The sequence below is a fragment of the Archocentrus centrarchus genome, chromosome 17 (assembly GCF_007364275.1).
Source record: "Archocentrus centrarchus isolate MPI-CPG fArcCen1 chromosome 17, fArcCen1, whole genome shotgun sequence".
Taxonomy (NCBI): Eukaryota; Metazoa; Chordata; class Actinopteri; order Cichliformes; family Cichlidae; genus Archocentrus; species Archocentrus centrarchus.
The window spans coordinates 16,064,177-16,087,900 of NC_044362.1; the positions used below are offsets into that span (position 1 = coordinate 16,064,177).

At 39.7% G+C, this 23,724-nt stretch overlaps 1 protein-coding gene across 2 annotated transcripts in view; it reads right to left on the reverse strand.

The window, feature by feature from the left end:
- LOC115795301 (glypican-5-like) overlaps nt 1-23,724 on the reverse strand; it is a 107,319-nt gene that overhangs the window by 36,126 nt on the left and 47,469 nt on the right. For both annotated transcript variants that reach the window (XM_030751119.1, XM_030751118.1), the window contains one exon: nt 917-1,037. In XM_030751119.1, coding sequence (XP_030606979.1) covers nt 917-1,037 — 121 coding nt within the window. The remainder of the gene's footprint in view (nt 1-916; nt 1,038-23,724) is intronic.

Consider the following 23,724-nt stretch of genomic DNA (forward strand, 5'->3'; position numbering starts at 1 on the left):
AAATGGCCCTTTTCTTCTTGGTTCTTTTCAGCCCTAAACCCCATCTACATGACAAACAGTGTCACTTTGAAGCTGCCTGTGTCATCTATGCTATCTGTCACTCATTCATGACCTTTTGCTCCTGCCTCTCATCTTTCTTTTTTTTTTTTCTTTCCACAGTAATTCCCTTTTTTGTCACTGTCTCCCTTTCACACACTATCCTTTTCATTTATCTTTGATATCTGCCTCTGAGCTCAAAACAAGTCTTTGGATCAAAAGAAAATGGCAAGGACATTTCAGTAGTTCTTTTGACAATGTGTTATAGCATTTGAGTCTTTATAAGAAAAAAAAATAAGACTTAGGGTTGGTGGTTGCACTTGCCCACAAAAAACATTTGTAAATCCTCAAGTCTGCATTAATTTTTTAAAAATCCTTTAAATTATTCTTCTTATTCATTGCAAAACAAAACAGTTAGACTGTGCACATCCATTACAGTTGGCACTCGCTGGCTCAAAGGGAAAACGCAGAGTGCATGCATGACTTATATGAAAAGTAAATTCAGTTAAGAACAAAAATTTAAATATGTAATCAGTTCATCGGTGATACAATTAGTGTCGTGAACATTCCTCTAAATGAGGCAGTCCCCTGATCTAAATAAGCACAAAAACCTGAAGGTGGATCAGAGGATCCAAAGTTTAGTGGCTGAAAGTTATTAATTTCTGACTTCTCAGAGAAATCCAGAGGTAGCAAAAATTTCAGCACAAAAATATGAATTCAATTTGTTATTGAATGTTTGTTAATGAATAACAATATAACTTTTAGTTTTAAACCATAAAAATGAGAGTACAGTTAAAAATGTAAATTTATAAGTTTAACACTGTTAGAGAGAAAGGGAAAGAGAGAGATGCCCTCGTGCTGAGAAAAAAAATCATCCTACCATGTTGAAGTCCTCCAACCTCTCCTTGGCCTCAGCGATTGTACACTCCACACTGCGAACTTTGACCTCTGGGTTATGCCTCTGGACATGCAGACCATTTCCTACAACTCTGGCTGTATAACTGTGAAAACAAAGAGGAGTCATTTTAGTCACCAACACCATCTTTACTCTGTTCAGAGTATCAGATTCTTTATTGTTAATGTGTTATTGTTTTAAGTTTGACTATGTCATTTAACTTTATGGGTTAACACAATGGAAATATACTGTGGATGCTACACAGTCATGCTTAAGACAAAAGCTGACACACACAAACTCAAAAAGAATCAGAAACACACACTATGCAGTTGCCTGTGTTTCAAACTCTGCCAGTTATACCACAGCACATTTATCAAAAGGGCCTCATTTGTCAACAACAACAAAAAAAAGATGTTTTTCAGGAATTGTTAAAAGCTCCATTATGCAGAATTGTTTGCATCAACACCAAAATGTTATTCAAATCATTTAATGATGCTTTCTATGTTCTTGTCAGTAGAAATACGTTCAGTGATAGCTGAGCTGGTTGATTCTGGCCTTTTAAAAATGAGATTGAGACAAATGCGCGCTGGTCCTTTTAAACTCTGGCATGCTCTGTGGTCCGGCATCTTGGCAGGAATTATAGCTGTTAATTCTCAGAGCTGTTGCTGAGCTGATGTCAGAGAGGCTAACCTTTCTAGTAGCCAACCTGAATTAAAGAGGAAGTGTTTTGATGTCTGATAATAGACTGGAAATTTGTCTTGGTTTAATTAACTACCAAAAGCACCCATATCAAGGATCTCTGATTTAACATTTTACCGCTTTAACAGTAAAATGTTGGACACATAGAGCCGATACTTATATCCAGCACTGAAGAATCTCTCACAGGCATTCAAAAATCCCTAAAACACAAGCTCCTCACTCTGTCCCCATTACCTGCAGCCTACAGCATCGTGTTGGCTCTTCGTGTCATTGATCTTATTCTAGTCTAGTATTATTGTGGTCAATACTGCAAGCGGTTAACCTTACAGATAAAGAGTGAGATACGCAGATTGACTTTCAATGATGTGTTGCACTTATCCCTCATTTTCCTCCAAATTAATTTTAGAATTACATATTGATGCTAATCTTCCATACTTGGGAGATTTAACAGCACTGCAGAGGAGTGACATGTACTGGCAACAAATCAATTGATGCTTCAATGAGTGCAAGGCTGATAAAGTGATTATGGATGCTTTAAGCGATCGTGTTTGTAAGGATGTCTTTATGGGTATGTGAGTGCCTTTGTCGTTGTGCTCGCATATACTTGCACTGGTGTGAATATGAGTGGAGGCAATCACAAAAGTGCTGAACCTGAGAATCTCTGGCTTGTGATGTAAGCAATGTCTTGATAAGGTCGGTGCTCCTTTATCTTGCTGAAACAGCACAATGATGCAAAAAAAAAAAAAAAAAATCCTGCGTAATCCTCTGACACTGCACATTAACTTTACATCTCATCTCACTGTTTGTGTATTTGATTTTCAACTTCCTCTTCTTCCTTCAATTGCTTATTTTACTTCAGGGCACACACACACACACACACACACACACACTAAAACAACTAAAATTCTTATTTGTTGCCAACTCAGTCCTCTGAACATGGAAGCTCTGACTAGCTTTTGGACCTCCAACATCTCCCCTCTGACATAAGAGATTAATTGAAGAATCAAACAGCCCTCTAAGCAGCGGTTTTAAGCAGGGGGCTTTGTCTTAGGGGCCTGACTGTCTCCAGGCTTGGCTTGTGATAAGAGTGTTGGTGCGGAAATGAGCTCATCAAATTGGATGCTAATAAAAGGGAAGTGTCATGGTGAGTCTGGCGGTGCGTTTGGCCTGGAACATTTCATTGCAGGGCTTGTTTGATACTACGTAGAGGATGTAACAACTGACACAGCAGGATATCCCAGACCCGATTACGTGATAGACAAGCAATTAATGCTGCAAATTTCTGAGCACACTTCAGATGTTATAACTATGAACGGCAACAGTGCACTGTTCTGGAGTAATTTCACTCAAGCGTTATATCTCAGTTAACTGAACATAGAGCAGACTGTGGAAATGCTAAAGCACCCAAGTGATAACTCCTTCGCTAAACGTGTTATGACCTCACCAAGCATTTGAAATCTCTTTCTACACATTTAAGGCTTCCAACTCACAGCCCTTTTTCTGTGGAACTGACTCATTCCCCCGTGAATGGACAACTGATGCACAGTCTTAAAGGCAGCTTTGTCTGTTTGCGTCCTTTCCCTCTGCCTGAAGCACAGACTAGCAGTGACCTGTACTCCCTGATACTGACCCCAAACTGAAATGTTTTGCTCTTTTCAAAGCTTGCAGGAATGCCTATGAGTTTTGGGGCAAAGCATTAAAATAATTATTCATTTTTAAGGTGTATAGGGGGGGTGTTTTTATTGAGAATACTCATGTTCATTGATATTTATATTGCATGAATTGCATTACAAGGATGCATATTTGATTTGGAGTTTGAAGAAAATTGCCTTATGCAACTGTGAGAGACGCATAGCAGACTAGCCAGTGGTAACACAGAGTCTACTTTATCTATTCAACCTAGCTGGAAAATTGAATAAGCTTGTAACATTCACAAAGGACCTAATTAGTTAGATTACTGTACATGTGTGTATCTTTCTTTAACTACGGGCTACGGTCATCTCTCTCGCTCTCTCTTTTTTTATTAATTAATTAATTTTTACATTGAAAGCAAGAGCACTTGTGGCTATTCTGGCTTATCTTATTTTACATGAAAACAAACTTACAACAAACAACTAAAGGCTCCTGATTTCATCTGTCAGAGGTTTCAGTCATGAGATGACCCAAAAAGACTACTGTATAAACCTCAAGCACTAATGGTACAGTATAAGAGATTATACATGTGCATTTGCCAGGGAAATAAATTATTGTACATAATTTCTTAAATGATAACAGCCAGCTTCATTACTTTTTTGCCAGCCAAGGTTACAAGGAGTGCTCGGGGACTTACATTAGGAACAAGGATATTTGAATTACTAATGGATAATCTAGATCTTTACTTGATTCATTAGAATCATCTTACATAATCACCATACATGTTCATCAGCAGGACCCTTTTTATGATTTTCTCCTGAAGTTTAATAGATGTATGGCATGTATCAATGGGATCATATTACTGATTTGTAAAATGATATAAACCATGCAACCAAGAATAATCTCTGATTCTCAATGTACAGCCTGAGCAATACATGTCCTACTGGAAAAAAAAAAACCCCTAACATATTTCACTGGTACTGTGGTACTGAACTCAGCATTAGTTTCTGCTCGACTGGACAGAAATACAAGAATTATAAGTCCAGCATCGATGATTGTGTTACAAAAGCAAACTCTACTGTCCAGTAATTAGAAAACTGGAACTGAAACAAATCTTCAAACTGAAAAGGGACTCCCCCTTGGTCATGGATTACTTTGAGAAAAAGTTTCATTACAATATGTCTCAATATAATATTGGAAGGTACTGACAGTACTACATATAGCACAGTGCACTGAAATTATTTATCTTTGAACTGGTGTAGCTATACATAAAACTGAATTGAACTGAAATCACAATAAATTCAGTGTTTAGTAATCGGACCTGTTTTAGTGACATAAAAAGACAGAAAGCATTAAGAGTTATCGCAGGTTTAGCAGCAACAATGTAGCCTTGTATTGCACAACACCATACAGTTTTAAGTTGTATTGGTTGGATGTCTTTTGGAGAAAAGAAAATATAATTGGCTCTACTCATGTTAAATTATGTCTATAACCATGTAACAGGCACATGTCTTCACTTTCTTAATGACAACATCTAACTCCAACAAGGACTCATGTGAGTTAAAGCAGATTTTCTAGGTAAATGGGTATGGCTAATATCCATGTAGATAATCAATACAGTGCAATATATATAAACCATCACAGCCCCCCCCCCCCCCCCCCCCCCCCCCCCCCCCGCCCCATTCTTAATTTTGCATTATCTTTCTTCTTGTTTGTAATGTGGAAAAACTCTATATATTCTCATGTTTAGCTACGCAAGTACCAAAATCACTGCTAGAAAGCTTTATTTTTAAGGCAAATGGACCATTTCTTTGATAAAATGTGAATTTGTGATACTTGGCAGTGGCCCCTGTCAATACATCAGCAGAGCAGCATCTGCTACTGAGGCTCTGTTTGGAAAGCGAGAGGTTCAGAATTCAAATCCAGGCTTGACTGAGAGTGTAGAATCTGGTATCGCCCCAGAGAATTAGTGGGTCTATTACACACTTGAGCATGATACTGGGTCATGTGGTCACAAAACACACTGATAAAATCTTCACAAATCCCTTACCTTTTATGGTAAAAATCTTCTAAACAACATTTTAGCAAATATGGAATAATACATTGAAAATAAAATGCTGCTAGTACTTTAAGGTCTGAAGAGAATCTGATGCTGCATGCATGTCTCTAATGTATGTTTCTTGAAAATCTAAGACATTATTAATGCTCTCTTTTCATGCTTGCATGCTCAATTTCTTCCAGAATCCTCCACTGTAATTTTACTTCTACTCTGAAAACATGTTTTTAAACAAACAAACAAAAAAACAACAGGGCATTACTGACTAGTTTGTGATTATTTCATTAACTGTCCTACATTAAATAGACCAGACATATATTTAAGTTCTTTAATGCTCACATTAGTGCATGTTAATTGGCCTAGCTGAAATCATTTCTCTGAAACAAATATCAGGATGAATTATAGTAAAGCGAGGAGGAGAAAAATGTCAGTGATTAATAACTGAGAGGAGATGAGGCTGCTTTCTGTGACTGAGAGTGTGTATTTTTGCGGCTGTGCGTGGTACCATTGCAGCTGAGGAGGGTGCTGCACTTGGGCTGATGGCACTGCTATCAAGATAAACAGCAAATTGTTGGTTCTGCATGATTAATAAAGCTGCTCCCCACCCTCCCAGCTGTTGTGGGAATTGAACATGTGTTGAGTTACTTATGGGGAAGTCCTGTGATTAGTGCACAGTGGGTTATATCACCTGCTATTAAAGATATCTTGTTTGAATCTTGATAAGTTTGTCATAAAAATTATGTAATCTTTTGTGGTCTTTTTCCCGTTTAACATTCAAATAATGTCATCAATGCACTCTTTATGATTTTTTTTAAATAAGACAATAAGCATACATATTAATATTTCCTACAACACAGAATGTAAAATAGTTATGGCCTGAGGTATTTTAAAGTTTTTCTTTGGACATTGGCTGCTTTTTCACTCATTTTCAGATCAATCCAAGATTTTTTTAAAGTCACTTAACATTGACCTCAATCATTCAAGCATTAAAAAAAGGCACCTAACTCACATCATTTTAAATTGTATCTTTAGGCACTTTGCTGTTAGCAGCCTGTTGCAAAAAATATCATTTGTTCCCATTTCTTCATGAAAATGTCAACGATAATACAGTTTGAGAGACATTAAACAGTATCTTAAAGAGCTGTTAGCTGAAAACTTGACATATCTCAGCATGGTGCCCTTGAAAAGTCTGAGGAAATTGAACAGGTGAAGGACAAAAGAAAAAGTGGCAGGTCCAAAATCTATCTACAGCATGCTGTAGATAGATGTGGCAGATGAACAGTGGCAGATGAACAGTGTCATGTCTCTAAGAAATGGGGGAAAAAAAATCCAGTAAAGACCTGACACAGGACCTGAGAGACTCCTCAGCTGGTTCATCTACTGCGCACCAAAGCCTCATTAGTAATAGTGTCAGTGGAAAGGTGGCTGTCAAGAAGCCATTAAGGAAGAGAAACAAGAAGAAAAGGCTGAGGTATGCCAAAGTACACAATAACTGGACTGAAACTAAGTGGCAACATGTCTCATGGAGTGATGAATATGAATGTGAAATTTTGGGTTCAAATTGTTGTCAATATGTACACAGAAGGTCAGGAGAGAGGTACAAAAGTGAGTGTCTACAGCCATTTGTAAAACACAGAGGAGGCTCTGTCATGGTTTGAGGCTGCATTTCAGCCAGTGGTGTTGCTCTTGTCAATATTTGATCCACCATGCAATAGCATAAGAAAAGCAGCTTCATTTTTCAGCATGACAACGAGCCCAAACACACTGCCAATGCAGTACAAAACATACCTGGATAGAAAAACACACAATGGAACACTATCAGTCATGGACTGGCCTCTCTAGAGCCCAGATGTCAATATTATTGAAGCAGTGTGGGATCATCTGGACAGAGAATTGAACAAAAGGCAGCCAACATCCAAAGAAGAGCTTTGAATGTCCTTCAAGGAGCTTATAGAACTATCCCTGAAGACAGCTTAAAGAAATTACAAGAAAACTGCCTAAGAGAGTTCAGACTGTGCTGAAGAATAAAGGTGGTCATACCAAATATTGACTTTCAAGCTCATTAGAGTACAAACTGCATTTCCATGTATGTTTGCACATGTCCCAATAAATCACTGCACCTATTTCCCAATTTCCAAGTAAAACATAAATAAAGTAGGGGTGCACACATATACATACATATATTAGTCAGTCTCCTTAAGATGAATGCTGCACAGCATGCAGCTCATATAACATTAAACCCATACCACTGAAAAAGAAATCCAGACCTTTCTCTTCTGCCCTTTCAATAAGGAGGACCTGAAGTCATGAGTAAGAAAGACGGAGGGGCTGAGTAGATGTTTGTAGACAGTGAACTTTACAAGCAAGCCTTGGACATGTTGAAATACTCTAAACAGGAGGCTTTGTTCTGAAAGGCCAGGCTGTTCTCACATGCTGTGAACTTAGTAGCCATTTACTGTTTAGCAAACAGTCTCAAGCCCATCAACGGGCAACTGAGCAGGAGCCACTTTACAAACATTTACTCAGCATCACATATGAGATCATCCTCAGACAGTAAACATACACATGTGTAAAACACATTCAAATGCTCTGAAATTCTATGCCCTGTAATGCAGCGTGAGCATATACACATACTGTAGCACTCTCAGCCCTGCCATGAGTCCTGAAGCCCAAGGGTTGTTCCCAAAGATAAACAGGTTAAAAATAACTATTTTAACCATCAAGTAATTTTTAAAAACTTAATCAGTGACAAACTCTTCAGTTGATATTGATCATGTCCAATTTCTCCACAGTAGTCAGCTTTAATTTAAAGACAACTTTATTAGAGATCATAAAATGTGCAAGGGGAAATACAGTAGCACGCAAATCAGAAGAGGTCGTTTGAAGGGCAGACGGGCTTAAACAGTGCGGTTTTTATTCTGTGCTTGATTGCTCTTGTCCACCCTGCACCCCCACCTATTATTCTTTGTTCTTAAATGGTCTCTCCAAGTCTACCACGAGATTTCAGTTGAAGTCATCGTTATTCTTGCTCTTGATTTTCCTGCCAGCAACCACAGACTTCACTAAATCTTGTTTTCTCTCTCTTTTTTCTTGTTGCTGTCATTTGTAAGCCAGCTGGTGACAACATGAACATGCCCTCAGCAGCTCCAGTCACTTGGAGTTCTCAGCAACACCTGGGCAAGGAGCCTTGGATGTTTTTGTTTTGTTTCTGTTACTTTTGAATCGGTCTCCTCCAACCTGTTCCTTGTTCCAGCTATCAGCTGGGGATAAAATAATGAAATGGTTCTATGACCAGGCTCTTCCTGCTGACACATAAACCTGTGAATGATGTGGCTGCCTTTGAAAAAAGATATCCCCAGTTCTATTAGAGGAAAAAAAAGTCACATCAAATTAACAATTTATCTATTAAGTTTAATTAATGATTAGGTTTCTAATTTCCACAGCTGAAAGTCTAACTTTTGACTCTACTTCCAGGCAATGAGACTTCAAATTGTCCAAATTTTATATAGCTCTTTAAAAGCTAAGTTATGGGTGCTGTGTGACTTTGGGCCAGAGTTAATAAATGGGGCAAATTAGTGTGAGGCCGCAATCACAAAACTATGCCAATGGAAGTGGGAAGTTCTGCAGGTGATCTACAAACAATATGCTTATTTATAAGACAAAGGTGCAGCCAGTTCATCTTGACAATTAGCAGATCAAAAATGAGTATTTTCTGGATTAATCTGACAGCTCAAGTGGTGCACAGGATTTATCTGGAGAAGTTCTGTATATAGAGACTAAAAGCAGAGCTGACACTACAGAGTAAAATCAGTGCTGTAGAAGAGAGACAGAGAGACAGAGAGAGAGAGAGAGAGGGAGAGAGAGAGAGAGAGTGTGTGTGTGTGTGTGTGTGTGTGTGTGTGCGCACTGCTGAAAAAAAGCACATAAAGGTGCTTTGTGCACTTTGTGTTAATTATGAACTGATCTGTTTCTAGAAATATGACTAAAAACAAGAAAGATGACAAACCCACTGTATCATCAAAGTTGGGTTATGTTCCAACTGCCCTCAAACGTGCAGTCATTTATCCTCTTCTTAAAAGGAGTAATTTGGACCAAAACCAACCCTCTAACTTCAGGCCGATTTCTAAACTTCCTTTTTTTATCAGAAGTTTTGGAGAAGGTGGTACTTATACAGCTACAATCCTATCTTGATTCAAATGGCATCTCTGAGAAATTCCAGTCTGGTTTCAAATTGCGGCACAGTACTGAAACAGCTCTGGTAAGAGTTTTTAATGACTTATTTTTATCTCTTGACACCAGAAAATCTGCTGTACTGGTGCTGCTTGATCTGTCAGCAGCCTTTGATACTGTTGACCACAGTATCCTTATCTAGCACCAAGAATCATGTATGGGCATTAGAGGAACTGCCTTTAAATGGTTTCAATCCTATTTATCTAACAGGAGTTTCTCCGTTCAGTAAGGGCAGTATTCATCTGCTGTATCTCCATTTAAACGTGGTGTTCCCCAGGGCTCTTTACTAGGCCCTATTCTTTTTTTTGTATATGCTCCCTCTAGGTTCTATTATTGAAAAACATAACATTTTTTTAATTGCTTTGCGGATGATTTACAGATTTATCTCCCCCTTCAACCTAACAATCATTCATCTTTGAATACCTTAGTTGATTGTTTAAGGGATGTTCATTTATGGCTCCAGTCTAACTTTCTTAAATTAAACAAAAATAAAACAGAGATTCTCCTATTTGGTCACCTTCACATATTAGATGGTTATATAGTGCCTTAGGCCTTTTATCCTCTTCGTGCGCCCATCTTCTAGAAACGTTGGCGTCATTTTTGATACTGCTCTGAAATTTGATAAACAGATTAGCTCGGTAGTCAAGACATGTTTCTTTCATTTAAGACTTTTAAGTAAAATAAAGGGATATCTCCCGCCACCGGACCTGGAGAGAGCAATTCATGCCTTCATCACCAGTCGTCTGGACTATTGCAACTTGCTTTTTGTGGGATGTGAACAGCGTCTTTCCAGTCGCCTACAACTAGTTCAAAATGCAGCAGCACGGCTGTTGACAGGCACTAAATGGCGTGATCACATTTCGCCCATTTTAGCCTCTCTACATTGGCTTCCTATTTCTTTTTGAAACAGTTTAAAATACTATTTCTGGTTTTTAAGAGTCTAAACGGATTAGCACCTGTTTATTTAACAGAATTGTTGAGGCCCTACATCCCGATTAGAAAACTGAGGTCCTCCGATCAAAAGCTATTGACCAGATATAAATCTAATTTGAAGAGTAGAGGGGACAGAGCCTTTGCCGTGGTTGCCCCTAAACTCTGGAATGACCTCCCTCTCCACATAAGAGAAGTTTATTCCCCTACTACTTTTAAAAAACTTCTTAAAACTTATTTGCATGTGCATTTCAGACTGGTTGATAGATCTCCTAGGCATTACTATTGGCATTACTATTACAGTCCTTCATTGTTTATTGCATTGTTTATGGTTTTATTGTGTTTTTATTTTTGTTTTATGTTCTTATGTTTTATATTATTTTATTTGTTGTTTTATTTGTTTTATGCCCTGTGAAGCATTTTGGTCAATGGCAGTTGTTTTAATGTGCTATACAAATAAACTGATTGATTGGAAAAAGTTCCTTAGTTGCCTGCGATACTCAATACAAGACAAATACAAGGATGGTTCTTGAATTGGGATTCTCCCCCTGCCTTGGACACGCCATGTTACCTTGAGCTCAGTTAAGTTCTACTCTTTTACTCATATGAATATATTTGTTATGCCTCCAGGCCATATCTGGTGAAAAAGAATAAATACTTTTTTTGGTGTTAAATTCAGCATAATTTACACTGAACTGCATCATACTTCTTCTTTTTAGGTGTCACCACAGTGACTTATCTGCCTCAGTCTCACCCTGTCCACATCATCCTCCTCTGCACACCAACCCTCTGCATGTCCTCCTTCACCACATCCATTAATCTACTCTGTGGTCTTCCTCTTTTCCTCCTGCCTGACAACTTCATATTCATCCTCCTTTGTCCAATACATTCACTGTCCCTCCACTGCACATGTCCAGACCATCTCAACCTTGCCTTTCTAACTTTAGCTAATCGTGCTTATATGATTCATTTAAATACTCTCCTCCACTGGCGGTCTCTATTTGTTGCACAGAGCTAGATGATAAGACTGATAGTGCCCTTATATGCTACTCTTTCCTGTTACAAATAATGATACAGACAGCATGGTGAGCTCAGATGAATGGGACAAAAGCATTGAGTTCAGAAGAAACAGCTACCTATGCTTATGTTGCTTTGCTGGATGTTGAACATCTTAAATTTACCTTCTTTTGTTTATTGGATGACTGTGAAAATAGTCTGCAGTGCATCTTGATTCATAAAGTATATGGCATTACAGAAAAGAAAAAAGGTTAGAGACTTGCTATCAAAGCACCCTTTCTGGAACCAAAGGGACTGTTGCTGCTGCTGCTGCTGTTATTTGCTCATATAGTGGAGGATTTTTTTTTTTTTTTAACTCAGCCCATATGGTAAGTGTTAAGGGATTAATCCTTACTAAAACCAGTACAAGCGTGTCAAGTTTCAGTTTGCTTTTGAAGTTTCTTCATATAATAGAGTTAATTTTCCAAAAACATGTTTGTGCTTTTTGCAGTTTACTTTTTATATAGTTATGCATTTGTATACATATTTGCACATTTCAGTCTTTATACACGCAGCTTTAAAACAGTAGTAATAATCTGCCTTTGTGTTTCACTCACATTTATCTCAGTCTAATTCATTCAAACCTTTGATCGGTTAAAGTCACATGATTCAAGGGAGCTGTTTTGTTTTTGTTTTTTTTCTGAAGCTGATCAATTATGGAAAACAGTACTGCTTAAGATCAATCATCTGCACTCATGTTGCCACTATGATCAAACAACCACAACAACCCTCACATTCCACATTATATCCTAATGGTATTAACCCAATGGTATCCCAACATATATTGGTGTTATGTTTTTATTGACAAAAGTATTTGCTTGCCTGCATTCACACGCATATGAACTAAATGGCATCCCATTCTTAATCCACAGGATTTAATATGATGTCAATCCACGCTTTGCAGCTATAACGGCTTCAGTTCTTCTGGGAAGACTTTCCACAAGATTTAGGAGTGTGTTTATAGGAAGTTTTGACCATTCTTCCAGATGCGCATTTGCAAGGTCAGACACTGATGTTGGACAAGAAGGTCTGGCTCACAGTCTTCACTCTAATTCATCCCAAAGGTGCTCTCTCGGGTTGAGGTCAGGACTCTGTGCAGGCCAGTCAAGTTCTTCCACACCAAACTCGCTCATCCATGTCTTTATGGACCTCTCTTTGTGCACTGGTGCACTGTCATGTTGGAACAGGAAGGGGCCATCCCCAAACTGTTCCCACAAAGTTGGAAGCATGAAATTGTCCAAAATGTCTTGGGTTTGTGAAAAGGGGGAACTCTTGTCCCAGAATGTCAGCGTCAGAGACTATATGTATTTATAAATAGTGCCTATTTCCTAAGAAGAGTGTTTCCATTGGAGACTCTGCAATCTGTGTTCTGTATAAGTGAACAGTCCAAAGTAACATTGACCCTGTTTCCATATATGCAGACCTATAGTGGTCAAAGAAAGGAAGGCATCTTTATACATTCAAGGACATTTCAGCCAAGATGAAACATTTTGTCCAGGAAATTTACATTCATGAATCTTTAAAGTTTTGGACTTTACCTGAGGCACAACACCTGTGCTGAACTGGTGGCATGTCTTTGTGGCACTTTGAGCCAATGAATTATGGCTGTTTAAGGCTGTGAGTTAGGCTGGAATTACACACCACTATGTAGGTCTCAACTGCTTTACCACTTCTTAAGAGGTCCCAGGGTGATTTTACCAAGACCAAGCTGACTTATTGAGTGGCTGCACTGTTACAGCTACATGGCCGGAGGTCCTATGGCTCAAATTACTCATGGCAATTGCACACTAAAAGCCTGTCCCCTGCTGCGCAATAAAAGGTGTTACGGCACATACGAACGCTCCTCTTCATCCTGTTTGTTTTCTCTATCTTCTTTAATGCTATTTAATACCTGTAAATGGCCTTTATTGGGTCGGGTTAAGTATCCCATCAGTATTTATTCTGAATCCTAAAAAATACCTTTTAAAACCGATTTAAAAGGGACTCAGTCTCTTTGTGTAGTTATCACTAGTTTAGCTCGCAGATGGTGGAAATTATGGGAGTGTGGCATATCAAAGGTCCTGTCTGATGAAGTGATGGTTAATAAAAGAGGGGAAAACAAACATTTTCTTATGTGGAATAAATTGCAACTAACCCAAAGTGCAGAGGACCTATCCTCAAAAGAAAAGAGGAAAAAACATGGTAGGCATTGCAGCTGTTGGGTGAAGTTGGCTAATGCTAATATGTTGTCAAGCAAGCACTTGATAAAGAGGCACTTAGTAGCAAAAATATCTCTTCAGAAAGAATGCCTACTTCAAAAGAGTGCTGCATCTAAACAAGAGGTAGCTCGCTTTAACCGTGTGGCTAGATGAAGGAGGTAAGTTATATACTAATGGACGCATGGCATACCTGCAAAATTAATTAATTAATTTAAAAAAAAGTTTTAGGCTAGGTCCAGATGCTGCAAATGGACTGTGAAAGTTGCCTTCATCTAACAAAATAATTCAATGAAAACTGTCGGCATGTCTGATGACATAGAGGCTATTTTGCACAGAAATGAACATAAGTGGGCATTGAATTGTTGCCTTGCCAAATGATGTGCCTTGGGTACAAAAAGTTTGAAACCACTGCTGTACAGCACTGTGATCTAGGCTAACCCCGAGGATAGTCAAGGAGCTAAAAACACACAAAGCAAGAATAAAAGAATTTCGGGTAGAAAAAAAAAAGATGGGGAAACGAGCTATGGCTAGGCATTGTGATTCGCTTAGAATGTGCATATACTGACTGGTAATCACATACTGTGATTATCTTGTAGCTTGGAGGTGTTTGATATCATTAGGGCTATTCTACCCATCTATTTCTATTTCCTTCTTCAGGCTAGGTGAGACACTATCTAGTTTGGCTCATCATCAGCCCATTACTATCCTTCAACCAGCCAAGCATATTTCATTTCAGTGCTACTTCAGGCTAATGAACATGTATCGATTTATCTAACAATCGCAGCAACTGCAAAGAACTGAATTAATTTAGTGTAATTGACCAACTGCAAGCAATAGACTGCTCTTGGTCTTGGTTTCTTTCTCGTACCCCCCCCCCCCCCCCCCCCCCACACACACACACACACACACACACACACACACACACACACTCTCTATCTTTGTCATCCCTGTGGCTGTGTAAGCAAATCCTGACATTAGCAAATCACAAGTTGCCGCACTGTGTAATATAAGCAGTCTTGCTCACTATGAGAAGGCATCAGATCCAACATGTGCTCTATATACTTCCTTCAAACCCTGATATACCCATGAGTGATTAAGCTACTTTATCATTGGAGAAGAATATATGATGTATATTTATGAAATTGGACTACAAGTGGAATATCTTCAGACTTAGCTGGTGGCTTGGCAAAATGTGCTTTCACACTGCACCCATGTGGTCACTATTATGTACTGAAAGCATACAGCAGCCGAGAAGCATTCTGAGCTGAATAAACTGCGAGTCTGACAGGACTGTTATATCCCTGAATAACAGCATCAGTTCATTTGAAGCTTACATTTCAGTATGTCATTTATGAGCCTCATAGATACACATTTCTAATATTACTTTCAAAGAAAGCCTTCCTTCTCTGTGCTTGTGCAACTGAAACCAGTTCCATTTGAGGAGCAGGGACTTAGGTCTCTGTTCAGCCAGTTTTAAACAAATGAGTTTTAATCTGTCAAATGCAGTTCACAAATCAAGTAAGCTTGTTAAAGGCTGTGTCTGTAGAGCAGTTTATGAATAATAATCTTTAAAACTGTGCCATTTACCTGCTGTACAGTAAGATAGTATGTTTCCTAGAAAGGATGAGGTGACTTTTTTAAAGAAATCATACAACAAATTCTCATGTCTTGAAATGATTACAAAGTAATTAACAATAAGGAAAAACAACATTTAAATTGACATTTATTTATTTTCCTCAAAGTGGAAGAGCCATGCTCCCCTTCCAGCACTACAAATTTATGGGATTCCTTGGTTACATGAGCATTAAACAAATTACAAAATAAACAGTACCCATTTGTCAAAGTCTGTCTCTAGTTTTAGAGACAGACAAATGGAAACATACAGTACGGCTATGGTGTTTAACGCTTTAATAGTCTCTGGTGGCAATTATATAGATTACAGCTATAATTGGCCCGTGGTTTTCTTTGAGGACATTCCCAGGCATGAGTGTGTCTGTAACTGGGTGTAACTGCTCTCCACCTCAGTGTGTCGCCTGCCTCGATGTACCAGCAGACATACTGCAGGCTGAGTCAACAGACCACACAGACTTCTGGGAAAACATTATGCAGCTCCATTAGATTGAAGGAACATGAATGTATATCTTACAAACATGCACAAGTAGCATCCTCTATGTTCAGAGCAACAGATTTATAGTGCTGTGCAAAAGTCTTCAGTCACTTTTCATTTCTATATATTTTCTTATAAGGCAAAAACCGAGTTTGTACAATTCTAACGAGCTTGAAAGTCAATATTTGGTATGACTACCTTTAACACAGCCTGAACTCTCTGAAGCAGCTTCCTTGTCTTTAAGCAGTCTTCAGGAATAGTTCTTCCAGCTTCTTGAAGGACATTCAAAGCTCTTCTTTGGAAGTTGGCTGCCTTTTGATCGGCCAATGTGGAATCACCAGTTATCCTAACAAGCATGTCTTTGCACTGTGATTGGAAGCCCGAATACGCAGAAAGAACCCACACAAGCACAGGGAGGATATGCAAGCTCCACACAGACATGCCCCAGCTAGCCAGCAGGGCAAACCAGGACCCCTCTTGCTATGAGGAAACAGTGCCAGCAGCTGCACTACTGAGCTGCAAAATTGTGAGCTAATAACACTAGTAAGAAGAATATTATTTTTTTTATTGTTGTTGCTATATTTTTAGGGGGAATGAGTCAGTTACTGGCATTAATAAATCCATAAGACCTGTTGCCACTGATTTTCAGTCCAGATTTTTAGCATACTTCAGCCTTTTCGCCCTGTTTCCACACAGACCATGGTCCATTGAGACCATTTCTGATGAGGCTTCAGCCAACAGTAGACAGATCAACTGATGGGCCAGACTCATCACTCGGGTTCTGTGTCAGGTCTTTGTTGGATTTTCTCCCATTTCTTAAGGTTGTGACTTTCAGATACCATCCATCTGCTGTAGATAGTTTCTAGGCCTGCCATTTCTTCCTTTGTCTTCCTTACTACCTTTGTCGACCACTTGTCCAGTTTTCTCACGTGCACACTGTGCGTTTGGCTGGGATATGCTAATAACTTTTTGGGAATCATGTTGTTGGTGCAAAAATACTATTTTGTGTCTTTCAAACTGTGCTGTCATAGATTCAACCAAAGAAATTGGAATAATTTGTGTTTTTGTGCCTGCTAGTAACAATGCATGTAAAGTTACAATTTAAAATAGCTTCTTTGCTAAGTTGCTTGTTATGTGTAGACACACTATTGTTGCATCCCTTGAGTTAGGGGTTTTTCTTATGTTTGAATAGTGGCTTAACAAACAAATGAAGCATTCCTCTGGAAATGGTGAGGAACGAGGACTGGACTGAAAATGACTGAAAAAGCAGTCAGTGGCCAATAAACAACCCTGAATGACCTTCAGAAAGCCTGGAGAACTATTACTGGAGACCACACAGTAATTGCAAAGATCTTCAAGCTTAATAAGGGGCAGATATCAGTGTAATGTAGTTAAAAATAACTGGTTAAGACATAAGCCCAAAAGTCAGCAGCTGAGCATGATTTACTGTTTTTGACTGCATTTATTTCTGCTTTTATTCAAATTCAGATTTCAATGTATGAGAATTTCTAAACCTACTGAAGCTATAACTAGGACTATAAGCCAGGTGGTTTCTAGGAAAAATGCATAATATACACATTTACCAGTAGGTGGTGGTATTGTTCAATCTATTTTTCACAAGGTTCACCAGCTAAGTCATAAATTTCAATATCATGTGTATGTATTAGTGACAATGGGATAAAGAATGCATGAAAGAGGAAGTGACAGAGAGCTGAAAACACAAAGTGGGCTCCAACTCAGACTCAAATGCACATGATAGAATACAGAAAGAAAGAAAGAAAGAAAGAAAGAAAGAAATAAAGAAAGTAAGAAATAAATATAGAAATAAAAAAAGAAAGAAAGAAACGGATACCATACCTAATATGATTAATGTATCCCCCCTTCCAGTCACATGCCTACATGCCGAGGAGGGCATGGATAACTGAGGCCAGAGGTCTGTGAGGGAGCTGGAGGGGCAGTTGGTGTTTGGAAGGCAGACAAGGGCACGCAGGGGCAGAGCCAGGAGGGTAAACTATGCCACAGAGGACAGACGGGTGGAGTGGACCATGATCCTCTGGGGTGGTTCGACCACCTGTTTGTCTGTCTGTCTGTCTGTCTGTCTGTCTGTCTGTCTAATCCGGGTCAAAATGGCGTGATCTAATGCTTAAGGTTGACAGCTCCAGTGTAAACTAAAACCCAGTCATGGGGTTGACCACTCATAAGCTGAATAAGCAATGTCCACATTTTATGTACTAATTTTGCATCTATATGTACAAGCTGGCTTTGTGATCACATAAAGGTTCAGTAACCAAAGTGTATCAGACATGGACAAACACAAAAAGAGGAAGAGATACTGTCACATCTGAACCTTCTGTGGGCCTTCATGTTGCCTGTACAGTATATGCAAAGGGCACTAAGTGCAAAAGTTTCAAGGTAACAAAATTAAAATAATAATAATAAATAAATTCATATGCAGACGTACCTACGTACAGAGTGGAGAGGATTTGTGGGAGCGCTGACTGAGGAGGTCATGGTTCAGATTCTCTGTTGCCGCAAAGGGCACGTGGGAGTCAAACCCATCGTCTGTCATGAACCTTATGCACACCCACTCAGGGCATGCACAGACAACCACAAAGTGCATTCATTATGTCTATATGGAATCAATATATAGACAGATAACCCCCACGCACTCAGACCAACAGGAATGGACCTACAGAAGGAGTCAACTCTAAATGCAGCTTACTGACACCAGAATAACTTACATACTGCAATGTTATGTAAACTCTTGTGAAAGTTAAGAAGTAAGAGAGACTGACTGCACCACAGGCAAGGAGAAGAAGGGCAAAGGTGTTATCCAAATGTGGGAAGTGTTATCCAAATGAAGTCAGGCAGATGGTAGCACTGACAAACGCATTGACAAAATGGCTTTCTTGGCAGAATTCCCAGTCATAACTATCATGTTTGTCACAAGCAGGAATATCTGTATACCTTTAATAAGGAATTAAGCATCTTAGGTGTCTGTTCTTTCATTGTTATTTCTCAAGCCGGTGGCATTTTGGGACATTAGGAATGTCACAATCTTGAATTTACACACATATGTAAATCGATCTTGTTCTATACTGACTTAGAGTTCGTTTGAGAAGATATTTTAAAAGAACTGCTGTGTGTGTTCCAGATCATTCAATGATCTGGGCCAAAATACATTTCTGATCTTCATGAATTACGTAAGTAGTAGCACTGTGAGAAATCTAAGGTACCTTGTGGTTCCATATGCTGTGCTCTGACTTACAGGATGTGACTGGGGGGCATTGCATTGCACTGGCCTTTAAAACCTCAATTCCTCTGCAGTCTGCCTCTGGCACTCTGAGGGGAGACTCCCCCGCTTCCAGGCTCATCTGTATCTGTTCTGGTTTCTTTTTCTCTCTGCATGCTGTGCCACCCACCCATATATGTTTTACATTATTTGCTGATCAATATGCATTTTTCCATCCATCTACTGAGCATTATGAGAAGCTGGAGCCTTTCCCAGCTGTCACTGGGTAAGAGGCAGGGTACACCATGGACAGGTTGACAATTTATCACAGGTTTAACAGAGTGAGACAGACAACAATTCATGGTTATGAGTCGAGCTATGCATGCTACTGGCATAAATAAATCAGCAAACTATTGTGTTCACCCCTGCCCCCCCATCCCATCCCACATACAATCAACTATTGGATTCTTATGGTTTTATTTGCACTCTGTTAGCTCACCTACCCTTGGCAAACTAATTAACTGTCTTGAGGCTGCCCTGGGTTACACTGTAAGTCTATGGTTAGGGCTGAATTGTTAGGCCCAAATCCTTTGTCGTTGGATTTAATAAAAAGAAAAAAAGCTAACCAAAGCCTTGTTAAACTGAGCCCTGCTGATTATCTTCAGCAGGGGTGATTCTTGAAACAGTTTATTCAGCACCCTATGTCACTGATCAAATCTGGTAGCCATATGATGAACCAGATCCAGTTTGTGTTTGTTTCTTTCATGCAAAATAATAATTTTAAACACAGTCAATGAGCAAAGAATAGGACAGTGTGTGTGTGTGTGTGTGTGTTTAGCAGCAGGGTAAAGTGTATATGAATGTATGAAAATAGGGCAGGACTTTCCCTTCATTCTGTTGCTCTTCCACGGAGAGGCCATAGTCCCAGCTCCACTCAGGGGGTTCCAGTAAGCGAGCCATGACACCAAACCCACCCGGAATTCTAGGAACGTTTTCCCTGTGGTTTCAGGTTACCACATACACACACTGAACACAGATCACAGGCACACACAACAGCCTTCACAGTAGTGGACTGTACTTTTGTTGTTTGTACAGAGCTGGTTTTGTTAGCTTTCACTCTCTCCTCATTCATTTTCATTTTAATATCACATACCTTTACAGTAAGTTGAGCAACAACTTGGACTAATTCTTAAACTTGCAACTGGACTCAAACCAGACATCTTGCTCACATTCTTACTCTGATGGTAAAAAGCACACACTGGAAACTTAAATTTATACACACATTCACACTACAACTTTACAGGGAATGTTGCCAATACTCACTCTGTGTCCCAAATTTAGGCCTACAGGTAAATATGACCTCATACAATATCCAGCAGCTATTCAGAAAATATACACTTGCCTAGGTCAAAGTCTAAATTTCATGTGCAAGGTCTGCTGTATCCATCAGGAAAAATGATAAGAGTGTTGCTAAAAATAGTTATGACAGACATTGGCTCTGCAATTCAAATTAAATCACACTGTGTGATGTTGTTGTGTGTTCAATGTATTCCAGTGCAGTGCAAAAGTCTCCCTCATTTCTGTATTTTTTTCTAAAAAAATGGGAAACAGATATAGTGCTTTATTGAAACGTGCAGATTTATTGAAACCTGTGCAAACATAAACGGAATAGTTTAGAACAAAGTTGTACAAGTTTACAATCTTGAAAGTCAGTATTTGGTATGATCACCTTTTTCGACACAGCCTGAACTCTCTTAGGCAGCTTTCTTGTAATTTCTTTTAATAGTTTTCAGGAATCGTTCTCCAGGCATCTTGAAGGACATTCAAAGCTCTTCTTTGGATATTGGCTCCTTTACTTCTAGTCTCTGTCAAGATGATCCCACACTGTTTCAGTAATGTTGAGGTCTGAGCTCTAGGGAGACCAATCCATGACTGATGGTGTTCCACTGTATGCTTTTCTATTCAGGTATGTTTTTACTGGATTAGCAGTGTCATGCTGAAAATGAAGCCACTGCCAATCACACACTTTCCTGATGGTACTGCATGATGGATCAAAACCCTGTTGGGTATTATTTTATGCCTTTCAAACTGTGTTATCTTGGCACTTTCATAAAGAAATGGGAACAACTGATATTTCTCCGACAGGCTGCTAGCAACAAAGTGCCTAAAGATTACTTGAGTTAGCTGCCTTTTTGTAAATTCAACGAAAAAAAATGGGAACAAATTATGGGGGGGGTTTGTGTGTGTGTGTGTGTGTGTGTGTGTGTGTGTGTGTGTCTGGCTGCTAGTAACAAAGTGACTAAAGATACTATTTAAAATTGGTTCTTAGCTAAATTGTTATGTGTAGACACAACACTGGTTCTTCCCTTGAGTTAGGTCCCTTTTATGCTTGAATGATTCATAGTTGGGTAGCGTTGGATTGCTTAACAAACAATAAATATGTAAATAAATAAAATCTTGTGAAAATGTTAAGGCACAAGGACTAGACTGAAAATGAGAGAAATTTAGTTTTTGCTTCTGGGGGGGGGGGGGTGATGTGGACATTGGGGGTGGTGCGGCTGTGGGATGGGTAGGGGCAGACAGGTCTAGATGGCTGGGCTTTGTAGCTCTCCCTTTCCCCCTCCCCTTCCCTTTATCTGCCCTGCCCTGCCCTGCCCCGCCCCGCCCCGCCCCTACACCACGGGCCCGTGTGGTGCGGGCTCATGGTCCGTCCTGCAGGAACAGTGCTCTGCCCTGTGTCTGGCTCTTTGTGGAGGGGTGGGTGCCCTTTTCTCTATCGGGAGGTAGTGGGGGCGGTGGGTGTGGGGGCTCGGGTGGGAGTCCTGGAGGTCTGGTCGTCCCGTGCTGCTGGGGCTGTACTTGGGCGCTCGGGTTGTGTTGGTTGGTATCCTTCCTGGGCTTTGGGTCAGTTCGCTGTCCCTTGGCTCACGTGGTGCTTTGGGCTCCACTTTCTGGTTGCCCGTGCTCCCTGGGTGGGACCGGGTTGTGCTCTCTGCCTCTGTTGGGTCTTGGTGAAGGCCCCAGGCACTGGTGGAGACATTCCTGCATGTTTCTGCCTAGGCACAAAGGTGTCCACTACTTCTTGGACTTTGATGCAGGTTGCAGACACTTGGGTTCTTCTCAACATCCGGGTTGTGATGTTTGGTCTCACCACACTGCCTGGTTTGGTTTGTGCTAGTCTCTTTATCCTTATTTAGGGGTCTAGATGCTGGCTTTTACTGAGGTGCATTTTCCTGGTTACTTCTTTGCAAAAAAAAAAAATAATAATAAATTTCTCTGATATTATGAGTTAAGCTCACTATGTTGGATTTGGGAAAGATCACATGCATGTCCTTACCTATGCATGAACACGGGCATGTATGCACATGCGCGCACACACACACAAAAAGGGCCAATGATGCATTAAAAGAATACCAGCCGACAGGTACTCAACTTGTAGCTGATTGCACAAATGGTATTTCAGTTTCCTACCAGTTCCAGGTACATAACCAGGGTACCTGTCAAGATTTTTTTTTCTTTTTCTCTGAGGCCCTTAAAAAAAAAAAAAAAAAGACTGAAAATGAGAAACTGCACCCAATGTCCAAAGGTAAACAAAACAGAAAAACAACAAGGCTTTTTTTTTGTCCTTTGTTCACTAGTTTTGTACACTGGAATGTATGCCAATCGGGACAGAAATTATTGAACACGCATTACTCTCAAACACACACAGAATAAAGTGACACGCTAACCCTCTGGCTGTGAACCAGAGAAGCAGTGCAAACTTTAAACAGGCTCATAGAGTCAATTAAGCCACAGAGACAGAGGGCTCTCCTAAAGCCACCACTTCCTGCTGCCACTGACTAATATCTTTCTTTCGTCCCTCATCTATCCATGAGTTCATCTCCATTTCAATCCACTTTTTTTCTTATGCATAATCCTTTCCCATCCTGCCATCACAAATATCCTCTACTTCTCATCCTTTCTATCCAGCCATGAATTTGAAGCCTTGCCAATGGGCAAGCACAGAGTTTAGTGAGTACACAGTGCCTACCTCGCCCAGTAGGAATTGCTCCAGTAAAACATGCCAGTCTATTGTGGCATTTTAATTATATTAGCTCAACCAACTGCACTGACTGGACACACTGTATAAGGGAGAAGCTGCATCCCTTCCATAAAAGTGATCATAATAAGACTGAAAGAAGCTGGAAGGAAAATTTACAAACATACAATGTGTACAAGGCACAGCATAAAATCAAAACTTGAAGAGACTGAAACTCATAAACACTTTTCATGCATGCGCCACACTGGCGAATAGCTGTATATGCCAACAGAATTACATTTGCTGACATCTAAAATTGTCCCCTTGTTTAGAAATTCCATGAATCCAAACTCAGAATCCAAGCATTTCTGCAGACAGTATAAACACTTCACAAATACTGAAATATGATCACTGTTGTTTTCTCTTTCTCTCAAGTGCGCACACATACACACCCACACCACAAAGACACAGCCCCAAAGAGAAAAGAGTCAAAGCAATGCAGTGTGGGTCATACTGAGGTCTCAGGAAGCAGACCAGGGTTATGGGAAAGGAAGGGGACACTGAATTAAAGCTTAGAACAAGTAGAATAGCAGGATTGAAGGCGTAAAAGTGGAAGCACTAAGGGGTTAGTTGCA